Source organism: Pygocentrus nattereri, chromosome 10, assembly GCF_015220715.1.
Source record: "Pygocentrus nattereri isolate fPygNat1 chromosome 10, fPygNat1.pri, whole genome shotgun sequence".
NCBI classification, from domain to species: Eukaryota; Metazoa; Chordata; class Actinopteri; order Characiformes; family Serrasalmidae; genus Pygocentrus; species Pygocentrus nattereri.
In genome coordinates this window covers 3,627,849-3,646,777 of record NC_051220.1, presented here as the reverse complement: position 1 = coordinate 3,646,777, position 18,929 = coordinate 3,627,849, and the positions used below count along the sequence as shown (strand labels likewise).

General features: G+C 42.7%; 1 protein-coding gene across 4 annotated transcripts in view; it reads left to right on the top strand.

Annotated features, from left to right (window-relative positions):
- Positions 1-18,929, top strand: part of ltbp1 (latent transforming growth factor beta binding protein 1) — a 208,150-nt gene that overhangs the window by 134,685 nt on the left and 54,536 nt on the right. For 3 of the 4 annotated variants that reach the window (XM_037542090.1, XM_037542091.1, XM_037542088.1), the window contains 8 exons: positions 1,535-1,557; positions 3,364-3,460; positions 5,278-5,364; positions 9,915-10,040; positions 10,270-10,395; positions 13,687-13,812; positions 15,512-15,631; positions 17,556-17,678. In XM_037542090.1, the coding sequence (XP_037397987.1) occupies positions 1,535-1,557; positions 3,364-3,460; positions 5,278-5,364; positions 9,915-10,040; positions 10,270-10,395; positions 13,687-13,812; positions 15,512-15,631; positions 17,556-17,678 (828 nt within the window). The remainder of the gene's footprint in view (positions 1-1,534; positions 1,558-3,363; positions 3,461-5,277; positions 5,365-9,914; positions 10,041-10,269; positions 10,396-13,686; positions 13,813-15,511; positions 15,632-17,555; positions 17,679-18,929) is intronic. The other variant, XM_037542089.1, reaches the window with a different exon arrangement.

Below are 18,929 nucleotides of genomic sequence, written 5' to 3'. Positions count from 1 at the left end.
ACAACAGTAAGTTCTGGCTGTGCAAGCTGATTGGGTGAGAAGCGTTCTAACTGTGCTGTTATTTTGCCATAACATCACGTTTTTGTACCACTTTTTTGTAACATCACATTTTATAACACTGCATCACGCCACTGAGACGCCGTTGCTAGGCAACAACCTTGACAGCTGTAGGAGACGCTCAAGCCATTTGAACGTTTTTAGTACTTTTAAGATCACATTTGACCGACAGCCGATTTGGTCCGACTCTGAAGATGAGACGACACGAAATTCCCAAACTGTCGTCACCACTGAGCAGCTTTTTGTTTTTTATTGGCTCACTTTTATGGCTCAGTCCGATTTGGTCAGACTCTGGAGATCAGACCACATGTTTGGCAAATGGTGTTGGGTTCATTTCTGGCTGATTCCAGGTTGTTCAGCTGTTCTTCTGTCACAGCTGCCGACTGAAAAGCTGCTCAGTGGTGACGACAGTTTGGGAATTTAGTGTAAGGAGCTGGAGAACGAACTGCCGGCTGAGCAGCGAGTGGGCGGAGCTCGTTACTCTGATGTAGCAATGAGCTGCTCGTTAAGGAGCTATAATTAGGAGGAAGGAACTGAACATTAAAACATATTAAACGCCGCCTTCACGGCCAGTTTATTCATTTCTTACTGTATTTATTTAACTGCTGAGTTTCACTGATGCGACCAAATCACAGCCGTGATGTTATTTCATGATAACACACTACCTCACGCGTTCTGTTGCTTAAATAATATGCATTTATATACTATATAAACGAAGTTAATAAAGGATCTCTAAGTTTTGCATAATACTTTATATAGTAAGAACTCTAACAATAACCTCAGTAAACTAAATGTTTTTACTCATTTAGTTTACAAAACTTAAGCTTTTGTAAAAATTACAAAGTTCTTGTTTTTCTTATAAAATGAGGACATTTTGAAAATGTACAACAACCAGCTCCATACATCAGCACATTCATCAGCATAACAGTCAGCCACTTTCAAGATCTACCAGAATAAGCCAGTTCCACCGACTTTAGTGTCTTTAATTGACAGCCAGTCTCAGACACTCTACGCAACTGTGTTTTCTCTCTTCACGCTCTCGAACAATACGCACCATACAGCTTTTACTACCGTTCTCTGAAAAGCAGTCCATAAAGCTTTTGTGCTGCTGAAATACGAGGCGGCCTTGGCATTAAGCACAAACGTTAGTGGGATGGCTGCGACTTTTATTAACATTTCATCCCTAGGCAGTAATTTCACAGCTCAAAGTCATATTCAGACGGCTCAAGGTGATGCTCCCACTGCTTCGTGAGTGGAATGGTTTTATAATATGTAACCCAAAGGGTAACTTTTAAACCATATGCCTGTTTTGGATCTCCTAAGTCAGATTTCAAGAACTTTTTGTTCATTTTTACAGTTTGAAGTGTAAAAACCTCACAGGGCGAAAATGTGTGTGAATGCCAGCTGATGTATGGAGAGAGGCCTGAACCCTTTTGTTCTGTTTTTGTGTGGTTTCTTATTGAATTATGGAGCGCAGTGGCCACAGCAGCCCCAGAGCAGGTAGGTTGGGTTCCGTCGGCCCACAATAGGCCCTATGCACCTGCGCAGCAGTAAAGCAGCAATGCATGCACCAACGCAGCAAGCAGACACGAAGCAGGATTCCATGCAGCATGAGGCCGGCATCATCACCGCTGCATGAGGCGGCCATGCTAAATATGCAGCGTTCAGCTCCTGTGGAGCGTTTGTGTGTGTGTGTGTGTGTGTGTGTGTGTGTGTGTGTGTGTGTGTGTGTGTGTGTGTGTGTGTGTGTGTGTGCGTGCTTTGTATTCATTCTTGCGTACGGATGAGATGCTTGTGAGTAAAATTGTGAAATACGAATAGAACATATTAAAAAAAACACCTTATTTAAAAAATCTCTAACATCACCCCAAATGTAAACAATCAGCCAAGTCATGTTTGCTTCTGCATTTTGCACTGGGGTTACAAGGCTGATGCAGCTAAGAAGGAAAAAAAAAAACATATGGCCACTAATTAACATTGCGCATACTTAAAGGTGCAGTGTGTAAGATTTAGTGACATCTAGTGGTGAGGTTGCAGATTGCGACTAAATGATTACCCCTCCCTTTCCAATCTTGTAGGTGGCCTGTCCTGATTTTGTTTCCCAAGCTTATTACATACTAAGGCTTATTGTTCCGTAATGACTGGGAATTATTCTTAGGTTATAGAAATGTGTAATAAAACTTTGTGCCTATGGTTAAAGCAGCAGGTTTTCATGTTTAAAAAGGAGAAAATTGGCCAACATTTATATGTTGCTAATACTCAAATGTTGAAGTCTGCCCTAGACAACTTGTGAAGCCAGTTTATTTTTTAATTATAATCTTTTCACATTTAGTTTTCCATTGTGCCACTGGGCCTTTAGTGTGTTTAATGTGTACCAGATGGCCTGAGCTGAAAATTTGGCATAGCGACAGTAATTAAGGGAGAAGATCAATTGATGGGGTATAATTATTAAGCGTGTAACAGTTTCAAAAAATCAGAAAAAGGTGAATGTTATAAATAAACAACGTATCAGCATTTAAAACTGGATTATGAATACACTACTTTGCATGTTTTTATTGTTTATAGCTGAGTTGCAGTATTTTGTACATATAGAAGATGCATTTTAAGTGAACTAAAGCTCGAATGCACTTGAAACTGAGTGTATCGTTACACCCCTCACAGCTAATGAAGCACCAGACACCGAACGCCTTGGCTGACTGACTACATTTGGTGTAAGGGGAAAACCGTCAAATGCGCATTTTTGCCAGTCTATCGTTTGAACATTCTTCTTCACCTTTTATGAGAAGACACCCTTTCTTTGATCTGGAAACACTAGGAGGATGGCCTGATGGACTGTAGGATGGACTAATCAATAAAGGTAATCCAAAGGTCCAGGTCGTCAGGCCACGCTTAGGTTTTGAAGCCTGTCAGCCTGAAGCTTAAGCAGCAGCTGTATGAGAAAAAGCTGGAAGAAGCACTTTTAGCAGAGAGATGAAGATGTGTGTGTATTTGTGTGCGTGGTGAGGCCTAGAAAGCTGTTATGTAGGTCCTCACTCTTCTTCCACTTGGCTGTAAAAGCTCATTTAAGCTTTTCTCCGCCATAACCGCCGCCGTCCTGCTCTGCTGTTTACTGCAGCCTCGGCATGAGCTGTGTGCATGACAGTGAGAGAAAGAGAGAGAGAGAATCGCTGAGAATAGAGAGAGAGAGAGATGCAGCCTACACCGCTTCTACTCGCTCATTACTCATATATCCATACACACTTTTGCCTCACACTTCGACAGATTAGTGTATTTACTGTGTTTGTGTGTGTGTTTATCTTTTTGAAGGAGCTTTCTTCCTCTGGTGGTATTGATAGGTCTGTAGTAGAGCAGCATCAGCTGTCTCCTGGTGTGTCCACCATACCGATGGAGCCTGCATACCGAGGTGTTTAACTTGCATCTTTAACATCTCTCATGTTGACTTGCCTCATTGAACTGTGCCTTTTAACAAGGGTTAACAAGTGTCGTAGGATTTTGGACTTTAGTTTCGGCTTAGTCCCACACTGTCCTGACCAAGAACCTCACTGTCATGTGACCTGAACCAATCCAATATGGCAAGAATGTAATACTGAGATACCTTCACAACAGTAGTGGGCATAAGGCCAAAAATGTTTAATTTATATAATTTATATTTGTATAATTAAAAATTCTTATGGTTTCGTTATACATCATAGTGTGTGTGTGTGTGTGTGTGTGTGTGTATATATATATATACACACACACACACACACATTATGATATATATACACCCTCCTTGGACACAATTTACTTCAATATCTACACCAATAACAGCTACAACAACAGCAACAATGAGCATCCTTCTTACCTGTGAGTGTGGCACGCTCCAAGAGCCACTTTGCATGGCCACCCCCCTAAGCTCCCTGTGGTTGCATGGAGCTTGTGGCGGCTGCAACACTATTTTTGTAGTTATTCCAATGTTGTTCCACCGATGTTTCCAAATTTCAGCATAATTCACTCATTAAGATGGTTGTTTTAGAGAAATGACCGAGTCAGAATTGTAACAGTGGTGGTGATAGGAACCAGGTGGTTGAAGCTCCCTCACAGAAAAGCTAAAAGCTTTACTGAACTAAAAGCTCCCTCACAGAAAATTATGGAAGTACATGAAATGATTACACTTAAGCTGCACGATGCCTCAGACATGGTTTACAATAGTAAAGTGTTTTTATAAATAGATTCATGGTGGAGAGCTACATGCAGGATGCTGAAATTTTTGAAATTTTCAACTTTTTAACCATCTTCAACATTACCTATAAAAAGTCAGAAGACACATGTAGGTTCACTGGTAACTCCTGTTTCCAATCGCCAATGTAGGCATCAGAATCATCGCTTTCTAACGCAAGCCCAAAAAGGCGCTAAATTTCATTTCATGTCTTTCGACAAGACTGAAATATGCTTCTTATTGAGCAGCTTTTTGTTCGGTTCTACCTTAAATGGACAGCAGTTACATTCTGGAGCCTGAATCTGTAGGTCTTAATAAAACCAAGCGACAAAGGGGGCAATTAGAACTCAGATTGCTTTTGTGAGAATCATTGAAAGAGAGGAAACCCACACCAGCAGGATCCTACAAATGCACGTATATCTGTAGCTACAAATTTCATATATGTGAAGTTAAACAAAATGTTTGCAATTAGAACTTGAATGTGATTTATCATTAAAATAATCGATAGATCACTTAATTACTAAAACTGTCATCTGCAAAAGTTTGCACGCCCTTGATTAAACGACAATCTTTGTGGATTTTCTAAGAAAATAAGTTAACATCCTGTACAGAGAACACACTTTAATGCACACTCACAGTTTTTTTGCTGAATTTAACATGTAGAGGAAAAAAAATAAATAAAATGTGGCCTGTGCAAAAGTTATGGCACATTTCATATTTTATATTTTTCCCCCAATAAAACATGTAAATCATTAAACCAGGGCTGTATATTCAAAACTAACAGCCCAGTGTACCATGCAGATTTGACATGAGGCTCTACAATTAGTTTAATGAACTGTGCAGCTGCGGTTGCTCATGCTTTTATTGTGAGGTTCACGTATTTTTATCAGTTTCTGATATAATTTGCACAGCTGATTTGATGATATGAGATACGCTGCTTCATCCGAGGAACTCAAGGTTTCTCTGTGTGTCTTATAACTTTTCCTGTCTCCGCTCTTTTTTCTTTCCCTTCCACTCTCCAGAGGTGGTAGAGAAAACCGTGCCAGCCGCTCCAGTAGCCATCTTGCCGTCCAGCGCCCCCCAGGACATCTCGCCTACTCAGCTGGCAGGTAGGACGAACACATGGACATGACTTTAATTATTGAGATAGAATCCCATGTCAATAGTAGCTTTCATATCAGGTCTCTTACACATTTAAAGCCTTCTTAGATGTAGAATTTCTGGACTGATATAAATACTGTTAAAGTACGATGAATGAAGTGGAACAAAAAAGGCTGAATAATAAATTATTAAGTATTTTTATGTGCTAATGTTAATCCCCGAAAATGGCACAGGAGCATCCCTAAACCTTACCACTCATTCAGAACGCAAAGCCTCATGAATGTCTTTGCTGTCTGAGTGAAAGCTCTTATCTCATTTTTGTTGTTTTTCATGTCTTTACATAGATTAAAAATAGCAGCTGCGACTTGACTTTGAATAAAATGTGGATACATTAACTCCCATTGAAATTTAGCAACGTTTTTTCCTTCTCCTGTATAGTTACTTGTTCTAGCAGCAAAAAAATACACTCACCTGCCACTTTATTAGGTACAGTTCAGTTGCTTGTTAACACAAATAGCTGATCAACCAATCACACGGCAGCAACTCACGGCATTTAGGCATGTAGAGGTGGTCAAGACGACTTGCTGAAGTGCAGACCGAGCATCAGAACGGGGGAGAAAGGGGATTTAAGGGACTTTGAACGTGGCGTGGTTGTTGGTGCCAGACGGGCTGGTCTGAGTATTTCAGAAGCTGCTGATCTACTGGGATTTTCACGCTCAACCATCTCTAGGGTTCACAGAGAACGGTCCGAAAAAGAGGAAATATCCAGTGAGCGGTCAGTTGTGTGGACGAAAATGCCTTGTTGATGTGAGAGGTCAGAGGAGAACGGGCAGACTGGTTCCAGATGATAGAAAGGCAACAGGAACTCAAATCACCAACCAGAATCTCTGAGGAACGTTTCCAACACCTTGTTGAAAGTCTGCCACGAAGAATTAAAGCAGTTCTGAAGGCAAAAGGGGGTCCAGCCTTTTACTAGCACCTAATAAATTGGCCGGTGAGTGTATTCCTGAACAGCTTTCCAGTTCTTCGTTTAACTAGGTAATGTCTCCGTATAGAACTACTTGTTTTCCCTCATGGGCCATTCAGTACCACTCCTTCTCTCTTGGCTCTAAGCGCTGTGTCCTAAGGTGTACCTAATAAAGTGGCAGGTGAGTATACATGATTATTGTTGAGCAGGACTGATGGAGCACAATGGAAACAAATAAGCTCCTGCTGTATCAATAATATGAAAAAAATGAGTGAAACCTTCAAATCATCGCCCTTTAAATGTTAAACCATAAGTCGAACAACAATTGCTAAATTTTGCGCAGTGTGAAGGAAAACAAAGTAGAGCTGATTTTGTTAGTGCTGTAGTATCAGGAAACCAGCTGGACTGCTTATAAATGCAAATACATCCATTCGTCTCCAAATGATCGATGTTTGTTATAAATCTCTTTCTTTGCCCTTTTGTTAGCTACTAGCTAGCTGAGATTATTGTCTGCGTTGCTATGGTGACCAGCAGTCTGCATGCTAACGTTTAGGGTCAAAGATTGGTGAATTAGTATATATACATTTATTCCAACATTTAAGACCATTTATTGTTGAAAGTGTGATCAGCTGAGCTTTATTTTACTGTTATTTTCACTTAAGAATATCATTTTGCTGTGGAGCCACAACGGGACAGTAAGAGAGCTGCATGTTGCCAACCTCTGACCTAGTGAATAAACCATTTAGATTTGTCTAATTTAGGTTCATAAACCTCCAGTATGTGTTTCTAAAATTAAAGTGTTACGCTGATTTATGGACCCAGACGCGGACCTGCCATTATTATGGCCTCCCTTATAAAAATATGCTATATAAAAAGTATACCTAACTTATATCTGCAGTCATTGTCCATTTTATCAGGTCAATTAATTGTGATCTTTGTAGTCCTGCAATTACAAACTGCAATCTGCATGCTTTGTTAGCACCCTTCAATGGTCAGGACCCCCACAGAGCAGGAACTATTTGGGTGGTGGATCATTCTCAGCACTGACGTGGTCGCATGTTAGTGCGTGTTGCACCGGTGTGAGTGGATCAGACACAGTAGTGCTGCTGGAGTTTTTAATCACTGTGTCCACTCACTGTCCACTCTATTAGACTCTCCTACCTGGTCGGTCCACCTTGTAGATGTAAAGTCAGAGACGACAGCTCATCTGCTGCTGCACAGTTTGTGTTGGTCATCCTCTAGTCCTTCATCAGTGGTCACAGGACGCCTTTTGGATGGATATTTTTGGTTGTTGGACTATTCTCAGTCCAGCAGCACTGCTGTGTCTGATCCACTCAGACCAGCGCAACACACATTAACACACCACCACCACGTCAGTGTCACTGCAGTGCTGAGAATGATCCACCACCCAAACAGTACCTGCTCTGTGAGGGTCCATGGGGGTCCTGACCACTGAAGAACAGGGTAACAGAGTATCAGAGAAACAGATGGACTACAGTCTGTAACTGTAGAACTACAGAGTCCAGCTATACAGTAAGTGGAGCTGATAAGATGGACAGTGAGTGTAGATGCGAGGTGTACGTAGTGAAGTGGCTGGTCAGTGTGTACACATCTGTCACCTCACATCCTCTTCCTCTCCTTCTCCTCCTTTTGCTGAAGAGCATTAGCATTCTTCTCTTCCTCTGAGTGTCTGCATGTTTCTCAGGTCAGGGGCAGAAATAGATGATAGAAATATGCTCAGTGAACGTGTCCCTAACGTCCTTGGGTCTGTCTGCCTCTCCATCTCTCTCACTCTTCCACCATCTATATTTACAGACTTTGCATCGTCCGCAGAGACACTATGTTCGGCCTTTAACGCGTCCTTTAAAATAGCTACCATCATACTGCATGAAACGTTCTCTAAAATAGCTAACGTCAGTCAGCATTGCTATGCGGAATCTGCCAAGCCACTCCAATAAACCGGGTGTTTCCTTTTGGATGTGTCAATCTCCAGGAGGCTATTGGGCCCTTAGCTTGTTTTAGCCCCTCGTTGCTGTGGTTATTCCTACCAGCAGGGTGCCATCTGCACCATAGCATGCCGTAGCTAGGCAATACACACTGCTTGTTTTTATTTGGACGCTGTCTGGATGGGGTAGGCATCCAAGGAGTCTTCCCCACTTTCGGAGCAAGAGCATTTTGTCCGCTAGCTGTTAGTCTGCTGGGGGTGTGCTTGGAGCAAGCCATGCAAACCAATCAGGAACCTGCGAAGATATTTCTGCTCAGTTGCACTAGGCAGATGTCCAAACGCCTCTCTCTCCTTCTGTCTCTCTCTCTCTTTCTCTCTCCTTCTCTTCTTCTGGAAGGTGACACCATATAAAACACCCACAGAAATGTAATGAGGATTGCCGATGACAGATGTTCAATAAACTAAACAGCATAATTGGCGTTTGCTGAGCCATCTTTATTTAACCATGCTTTCTCCCCACTACTGAGCCGTATTAATGTCAGAACTGTTTGTTTATGGACGACACGTCTATCATAAATGTGCAACTTCAACCTTTTGGTATTTTGACTATTTTTGGCTTTACAGTTGTATGCAAAAGTTTGAACCAGACATTTTTTGTTTTTCAGTGTCCTATACTGTCAAATTTACTTTTAAATACAAAGTACAAATGCAAGTATCAGAACAATACACTTAGGCTTAATTGTAACACTGTGTTAAAACTAAATAAACTGATAAATTTATGTGAAACTTCAGGCTGAATTCCAATTGTCTGAATTCCGAGATTGTTGTCTGCATTGCTGTGTGTCCAGCAATCGGAGCACCATCCTTCAGGGTTAAAGGGTGAAGTAGCATTTATACATCAACTCCAGCGTTTTAGGCCATTTATTGTTATGTTGACAGTGTTAGAACAAAAAGCAGAGCTTTATTTTACTGCACTTACTCATTTTTGTTTACTTATTTTTTACCTAAAAATCTAATTCTGCTGTGGAGCCGCACCAGGGCAGTAAAAGAGCTGCATGTTGGGCTCCCGAGTGGTGCAACGGTCTAAGCGTTGGCCGTATCATCAGGAGATTGCGAGTTTGATCCCTGGTGATGCTGCAGCCGTCCATAGCCGGGAGTCCAAGAGAGCACAATGGGCCTCGCTCTCTCTGGGTGGGTAGGATGGCCCCCCTTCTCCCCCCATCACTCGTCTGTTAGGTGATGTAGCAGATCTGGCGGTTGGCGCTTTCCTCCGAGCGCGTTCGGCTGTCCCGTGACGTGACGTTGCATGAGCGGCAGTTCGAAAAGAAGCGGTGGCTGGTTTCACAGGTCTCGGAGGAAGCCTGTGCTGCCTTCACCCTCCTAGCATTGGTAGTATTGTGTGATATTGTGGGAGTCCTAACTAGTGGGTGGAATTGGAGACGACTAAATTGGGGAGAAAAATCAGGTAAAAATAAAAGAGCTGCATGCTGCTGACCCTTGGCCTAGCACAGTGAAAGAGTGGAAGTCTTTGTCACTGTTACATGTTATGCTCAATTTCCTGCCAGTTTCTCGTATCAGACTGTCGGGAAATGGACGATTCTGGTCATATCTCTCTGACGCTTTTCTCTCTTTCTTTCTCTCTGTAGAGGTGGACGAGTGTACAATTAGGCCTGATATTTGCGGCCAAGGCTTCTGCTACAATACTCTAGAGAGTTACAGCTGCATCTGCCATGAGGGCTACAGGCTGGATGATGAGGGCACCACGTGTATAGGTGAGAAACCGCCACCCAGACTCTATTGCTGCATATCATGACAGAGTATTTCTTATTTATCTGAATTTGCATTCAACTTGTCTGCTGGGCAAAGTGTTCCTGGGCTTCTCTGTTCACCTTATTGATCTTTCAATTGATTGCTGTTGTTTGTGCTACAATCACTCGCTTACCTCATCGACTAAGCGGTCAGTTACCAGTCAGGCAGACTTTTGACCTTGATTGTTGACAGACATTGACGAGTGCGCGGACAGTCCGGATCTATGCCCCAACGGTCGCTGTAAGAACACTCCTGGAAGCTTCTTGTGCGCATGCCACCTTGGCTTCATTCCGGATGAGGAGGGCACCAGCTGCATCGGTGAGTCCACACACTCAGGAAGAAACTGAGAAATGTTAAAGAACTAGCTTGGTGAAAATCTAATTTAGAGAACAGTTAATAGTTAGAAGAGTCTTTGCACTGGAGCTTTGTGTTGTTAAAGGGTCGCTCTGGCCAAAGTGAGACATGTAACCACAGCTACAGAAGCGATACAAACCTACTTACTTGCTTTCTTTGGTGGTGCCAGTGGTTGAGATTGAGATATTCCAGTTTAAAGACTAGGAAAACACTCTTCTGATGGTGTACACCAATCAGGCATAACACTATGACCACCTCCTTGGAGCTGGATCAGACACAGCAGTGCTGCTGGAGTTTTTAAACACTGTGTCCACTCACTGTCCACTCTATTACCTTGTCGGTCCACCTTCTAGATGTAAAGTCAGAGACGACAGCTCATCTGCTGCCGCACAGTTTGTGTTGGTCATCCTCTAGTCCTTCATCAGTGGTCACAGGACGCTGTTGGCTGGATATTTTTGGTTGGTGGACTATTCTCAGTCCAGCAGCGACACTGAGGTGTTTAAAAACTCCAGCAGCACTGCTGTGTCTGATCCACTCAGACCAGCGCAACACACACTAACACAACACCACCATGTCAGTGTTACTGCAGTGCTGAGAATGACCCACCACCCAAATAGTACCTGCTCTGTAAAGTTAGCAAGGTAGCTAGATATCTTGTCAAACCAATGAGGCTGAAGGATGTAATACGGAGCTAAAGAATGCTACATAACACAACAAATAACATATTAAACTCTAGTTTTTGGCTGGAGTGAACTTCCATGTGGTGTTTGAGACTGTCATCTATAACATCTGTAACATTAGACGAACATGTCTTGGCTGATTTGTGTACATTTTTCACCAAACTAACACTTTAATATAGAAATACATGGAAAACATTTAAAAAAGCTTTATTCTTGAATGATCAGCTGTCTTTACAACATTTGCCTGAGATTTCTTTACATAATCTCTTCACTAAGGCCTTTTTAAGTGAATCATATATGGAGGATAATTGATTGATCTTATCATCTGGAACTTAACTATACACTCACTGGCCACTCTATTAGGTACACCTGTTCAGTGGCTTGTTAACACAAACAGCTAATCAGCCAATCACACGGCCACAACTCAGTGCATTCAGGCATGTAGAGGTGGTCAAGACACCTTGCTGAAGTGCAGACCGAGCATCAGAACGGGGAAGAAAGGGGATTTAAGGGTCTTTGAACGTGGCGTGGTTGTTGGTGCCAGACGGGCTGGTCTGAGTATTTCAGAAACTGCTGATCTGCTGGGATTTTCACGCTCAACCATCTCTAGGGTTCACAGAGAACGGTCCGAAAAAGAGGAAATATCCAGTGAGCGGTCAGTTGTGTGGACGAAAATGCCTTGTTGATGTGAGAGGTCAGAGGAGAATGGGCAGACTGGTTCCAGATGATAGAAAGGCAACAGGAACTCAAATAACCAACCAGAATCTCTGAGGAACGTTTCCAACACCTTGTTGAAAGTCTGCCACGAAGAATTAAGACAGTTCTGAAGGCCAAATGGGGTCCAAGCTTTTACTAGCACCTAATAAAGTGGCCGGTGAGTGTATTCCTGAACAGCTTTCCAGTTCTTCGTTTAACTAGGTAATGTCTCCGTATAGAACTACTTGTTTTCCCTCATGGGCCATTCAGTACCACTCCTTCTCTCTTGGCTCTAAGCGCTGTGTCCTGGGGACCTAGAGGAGGTCTATTTCTGGGCTGCTGGTCCTGCCCTCAGAATGCACTAAATGTAGCCCGCCTGCTGCTAGCTGGGTTAGCGGGTTAGCGGATGAGGGTTGGGAGCGGGATCATAATGAGTGTTGTCCCAGCTGTTGGCCAACCACAGAGAGCGTGGAAGTGTTTTCTTGTGGGAAATGCTTTTTCACCACATGTGAACAAAGTCGGAAGGTTTTTGAAGGCTCAGGGACAAATCTGTCCTGAAATATCGCCGGCTCGCGTTGTGTGATGTCATGTTATTAGCTGTTTATTTCTTCCTGTGGGGAAGCAGAGTGCTTCAGTAGTGTTGAGTATGGTAGCCTACTTTTGGCTGCTCATCTTGGTCACTATTTTGTTGGTCCCCTATACATGATCTGTGGATGCTATGGTTGTGGCTGTAAGTTTAGGAGAAGGCTTATAGTATCTATCACTCTCAGTTTTAAGTTCAGTTGGATTTAATAGATATTTAGTTGAATGTTGGTCAAAGCATCTACAGTGGACTTTCAAAACGATGTGTTACCTTTGCAAAAAAAAAATGCAATATGTAAGTTTGTTGAAGCTTTTGGACAGCTGTAGGACAGACTGGGTATCAGGATGAGCCTCTTATCCTGGGAATCTGGGAACTTATTTGTATTTGTCTGTAGTTTGTGCTCTGAAATGTAGCAGATGATCTTTCAAGAACAGCATGACATTATAACCAGTGTGGAAGCTAGTAGTTTATCCTGGAATGTAGCTCTTCTTTGTGTTTCCACTGTTCTCCTTCTTTCCATCGCTCCATTTGACATCTGTTAAAGCAGAGACAGTGCAGCCCACCCAAGGCCAAAGGAAGCCCTGTATATTCTCTCTAGAGTTGATTTAATGAATATTGCTCTTCTCTCCCTCTCTCTCTCCCTCCCTCTCTCTCTCTCTCTATCTGTCTTCTCCCTTGGTTTGTTTTCTCTTCAAATTCTGTCTTATTTCTCTTTCTCATACCCCCTTTCTCTCTGTCTTCCTCTTTATGTCTCACCTTCGGCCTCAACCTGTCTCTCTCTCTCTCTCTCTCTCTCGCTCTCTCTCTCTCTCTCTCTTTCTCTCTCTCTCTCTTTATCTTCTCCCTATGTTTTCTCTTGAAATTCTGTCTTATTTCTGTTTCTTATGCCCCCCTTTGTCTCTGTGTCTTCCTCTTTATCTCTCACCTTTGGTTTCTACCTCTCTCTCTCTCCCTCTCTTTCTTTCTCTCTGTCTCTCCCTCTCTTCCTTTCTCTCTCTCTCTCTCTCTCTCTCTCTCTCTCTCTCCCTCCTCCCTCTCTCTCTCTGTCTCTCTCTCCCTCTCTCTTTCCCTCTCTCTCTCTCCCTCTCTTTCCCTCTCTCTCTCTCTCTCTCTCTCTCTCTCTCTCTCTCTCTCTCTCTCCCTCCCTCCCTCTCTCTCTCTCTCTCCCTCTCTCTCTCTCTCTCTCTATCTCTCTCACTCTCTCTCTCTCTCTCTCTCTCTCTCTCTCTCTCTCTCTCTCTCTCTCTCTCTCTCTCTCTCTCTCTCTCTCTCTCTCTCTCTCTCTCACACACACAGATGTAGATGAATGTGAGGTTCCTCGTATGTGCCCTGAGAACAGTCTTTGTGTGAACACGCTGGGCTCCTACACCTGTCGTCATTGTGGCAGCGGCTACAGACTGGGCCAGAGCGGACAGTGCGAAGGTATTGACCACTCACCACACTGGCTACTTGCACTGGACTCATTTTGAACAGAATCACTTTAAAAAGTCAAAATGGCTTTTAAGTACAAGTTGGAAAAAAGCAGAAAACATATTTAACAGAAAGCTACACAGAAGCCCCAACAACTAAATCGAATCTAATAAATAAAACATATATTAGCTTATAGATCAGTAGCTGGGCTAGCAGTCAGGTTTGCTTGGCGCCACAGGCATTATCTGTGGCTGTAGAATATAGGTGATGCGAGTAACCTCAACATGACTTGCTTGTGGTTTTTGAGACTGTGAGATATTGTCATCCATAACACTGGAGAAACATGTGTTGCCTGATTTGTTCTGGATTATTATTGTACATAACAATTACTTAACCAACCCAGATAGCTAAGAACTACATAATTTTACATGTGAACAGTTATTGCTGTTTGACTTAGGCTACGTTCACATTACCAGATCAGATTTTTGTCCTAATGTGACTCAGATCTGATGTTTTCAGGGCTGTGTGGACATCTGATCTTTTCAAGTCTGACCTGAGCAACTTTCATATGTGGTCCCAGATCAGATACGTATACGATTTATGGCCATGCAGCTTTAATGTGACGCTCAGATCAGAATTCATGTGCTTTTTTTCCCACTGCGCGTGAACGCCATTCAGTGTTACTCTGGCAGCAGCGCCGAACAGACGTTACAGCCTGTAAACGGTGGAAAAGCAGCTCGTCTCACCTTTTCCTCCTCCGTCTGGCTCTAATAATGAAGCTGAGAGCTGATCAGAGTTAATGATCTTCTCAGCGAAGCTCGTTCTGCTCGTTAGTTTGTTCTGATGATGCAGTGATTCAGTCACGTGACGTCACTGAGTAGGAGGAGCTCATGAGGGTCATTTCAGGCCGGATCATCACATTAATGACGGATTTGAGTCTCTGACCTACACGAGTGTGAACCTTTGTGTCGTGTTTGATCAGTGAGGCATATGATGTGAATGAAATGTAGCTTTAAAGTCCTGTTAATTCACCTGCAGATAGACTTGGGAGCCCACGATTTGATTGATTCTATCAGCTACAACAGTTTATCCAGTTCCTAAACTTACTAAAGGAACGGCTGATGTCTAATACCTGACGCATATAGTGGAAGAAGACAAGCGGTCAGTCTTGATCATGTTTCCTGACGTATTCTCGCATAAGGGTAGTTCAAACATCTTAAACCCACATGGATCCATATCATGAGGAAATAAAGGTACATTAATGACTGCTAACGGATGTAAGTATCTGCCTGGGGGGCTGTTCGTCTGATCTCTGCTGCCAGAGTGTTTTTGCAGTTGAGGTGTTTTCTTTCAAACCACTTCATTTATGACAGTGTATCATTGTGTCTAGAGACGGAGGGAATGGATGAGCCCCGCTCCACCCAGGCCGCTCGTTTCCCTCTCACCTCTCTGTGGGATAGCAATAACAGCCATCAATAAGGCCAGGCTTCTTTGCCAAATAACGAGCCACTTTGGCCAAAGAGTCATCCTAATGTTGCCAAATAGTGAGCTAGATGGATGAGACAGTGCGGTCAAACACTGAAGCGAGCTTCCTTGCTTGCTTATTCTTTTGTGTATTCTTCTCTTCCCGTGCTTCGTGCTTTAATTCACCTCTTTTCTTTCTCATTCTCTCTCTGTCTCTCTCTGCCCTGCTCCCTCTCTCTCCTCGTAGATGTGGACGAGTGTCAGAATGGAAGCGTGTGTCCCTCCGGTCTCTGCTATAACACTCTTGGCTCCTACATGTGCAGCCCGTGTCCTGAGGGATTCCAGGGCAAGGATGGCCAATGTGTAGGTAAGAGATTGAGCCTCAGTGTAGAGGTGCATGTTTGAAAAGCACAGAGGAATGTTGTAGGTTGTATTTTCATGTATTTTCATTTCATATTAGAAAAAAAACGCTCTAAGCTGGATTTTTCAATGGCAAAAATGACTGGGATTTTCCAAAAATTGCCGCTTGGAGTTTATCAAAAACAATATGTCACCAGCAGGGAATTTTCCTAGCACTGCTATAGGAGATGAGTAGGCATGTTTATAACAGATGGCAATGTTTGCATTTTTCATATATATATATATATACACACACACACACACACACACCCCAATCAGGCCTAACATGATGACCACCTCTTTATTTCTACACTCACTGTCCACTTTATCAGCTCCACTTACTGTATAGCTGCACTCTGTAGTTCTACAGTTACAGACTGTAGTCCATCTGTTTCTCTGATACTCTGTTACCCTGTTCTTCAGTGGTCAGGACCCCCATGGACCCTCACAGAGCAGGTGCTGTTTGGGTGGTGGGTCAGTCTCAGCACTGCAGTAACACTGACGTGGTGGTGGTGTGTTAGTGTGTGTTGTGCTGGTTTGAGTGGATCAGACAGCAGTGCTGCTGGAGATTTTAAACACCTCAGTGTCGCTGCTGGACTGAGAACAGTCCACCAACCAAAAATATCCAGCCAACAGCGTCCTGTGACCACTGATGAAGGACTAGAGGATGACCAGCACAAACTGTGCAGCAGCAGATGAGCTGTCGTCTCTGACTTTACATCTACAAGGTGGACTGACAATACAGGTGCTTCTAATAGAGTGGACAGTGAGTGGACGCAGTGTTTAAAAACTCAGCAGCCCTGCTGTGTCTGATCCTTTCGTCCATGTAATTATATGTAATTATGTGGAACATTCTGCCAAATTTGTTGGTCAGACAAACTATGCCACAAAACTGAAAAAAATGATTTAGACCTTAGATATTATAGAGAATTATGTTAGATTATGGTTATGTTACAATGACTATCCTATGGTAATATGAATTATGATTATCGTATAAGGAATTATCATATAGTAATAAGATACATTACAGAATCCTTCTAGGATACTTACTACTTTTCTGGCATAACCCCAAAATTCTACTTGTGAGAATAATAATCCATTTATATCTTTCTATTTTTCATAAAAGATCTTTTTGCTTTCTTTTAAAGTGACCCTGCTCGTGACATATTGTGAAGGTAGGAGGTTAAAATATTTAGAATATGAAATAAGTGGGTCCCAATGTCTGAAAATGGAATGTTCACTCACTCGTTTTAATAAAATGAAGAGACGCTCAAGGCAAAAGGATTTTAATCGAAAGTCGGAAGAATCATCATATGTAGTAGCCACAATCTGATTGGCTTCTGCTTGATGAAACTCACTTCTCATTTGCATAGACTTGAGCGAGTCTCAGTCTCTAATCGCCTGCTTCCCTCCACTTTCGCTCCCACACACCTCTCCGCACCGTCTCCATAGAAAGTGAATGGAAGGCAAAATGAAAAGCGCTTTATTCCAGATTCAGACCTTGAACTTTTGTATGGGTATATGTGCGGCCTTGCCTTTATCTGTTCAATCTGCACTCCCTCATAGGGGCAGACTTAATGGTCTTATTCCTCTCTGACTCTCCTCCAGTTCTATATGAGCTGACTCTGATGGCCTCTGCTTCTCTGACCTGCTGAAAGATCATAAAACTTAAAGACCCAACATACAGTGGAAATTCACACTGTTATGAGAGCTATAAATCTTTCTCTGAGAGTGTAGCTAGCACTAATATTTCAGATGCCGGCTGGGAGAGAATGGATGAGTGTGCTCCCTGGCCACTTTATCAGAAACACCTTCTTTGTAGCTCCACCAAGGTGATCTCTGTCAGCGCCCCAACGTATCCTCATTTTGTCCCTTGTCCAATCTGTGCGCAGATATCGATGAGTGTCTGGACGGAACGGCCTGTGCCAACGGTCAGTGCTCCAACCATGAGGGCTACTTCGTGTGTACATGCAATGAGGGCTTTGTTCCGGTTCCTGGCGGCAAAGCCTGTACAGGTAGGAAAGCACGTTAAAGACATCCAAACTTTCTACGTAATGAAGTCGTTGAGGTGTGAATAAAACAATTCGTAGTGGTTTGGTGTGAAATAATCCATTGTAGAGAAACTTACTGACTCTTACTGTACAGTGGTGGTACCAGGGGTCACGATGTCTACGACATAAATATAGACGTTTTATTTGCTATCCACAAGTGTTTTCTTTGGGGACTGCTAAGTCGTACAATGTCCTGAATGTATCTATCCACCATTAATACGTATAACAGCTGTTAGAGCTCATCATTTTATCTCAAAATGATCCGAGAACAGTGTCTCAGACATCATTCGACATTGTCATAAATCATCTAATAACTTTGTGACGTTAAACTCTTCAGATATCTGGTTCCTGGTTCCTACATTATTCCCACATTATTCCCACTTTATCTAGACACTTTATCCACTGCTCTAAGTCAATATCATGCTGCTATAGCAAACTTGCACTCTGGACTTCATATTGCTGCTAACTTCCTACTCTCCCTCTCTTGTGTACTTCTATTTATTTATCTATTTTAATAACAGCTCTTGGGTGTAAACTGGACCATGAGATCTTAATTTGGTTCCACCTCATGTACCATGTGATGCGAATGACAATAAAATCTCCTTGAATCCTTGAATCCTTGAATCCTACATTAAAAGTAAAGTAGGTTTTTTTCCTTCTCCTGTAAAGTTACTATTTTGGAGATACGAGGTTTTGGTCCGACAACAGAGATATGCTGCCATCTAGTTGGGATCTTTTTCAGGGCCTTCCCTGACAATGTCCAGCTACATTCTGCATTACAGCAGTGTAAGAGGTGCTAGACTGGCTTGCCTGCAGTCCAGACCTGCCTATCGTGAAGCGCAATATATGACAGGCAGTTTAATTCTGAGAGGTAAAGAGGAGTTGGAAAATGGTCATGTAAAAATGACTTGTGGCTGTTTTTGTGGACATTGGGGGAAAAAAATGCTAGAAAAACATAGAATATGGGCCCATAAAGCAAGAAATATTGGCATGTTGTAGGCCCTTTAAATCAGCATACAAATACCTCCTGCTGCATGAGCTTCATTTCTGACCAGGAACTCCAGCTGATGAGAGAAGGAATACAGGAAGATAGATGTTCCTCCAGTAGGTTGGATCGGATTTGAGACGGTGCGGATCTATTATGAGTTGTGTGCAACATTCTGCTTGGCCTGCGGACTTGATTTTTAGTGGATTTTTTTCAATCTCGAAAAGGAA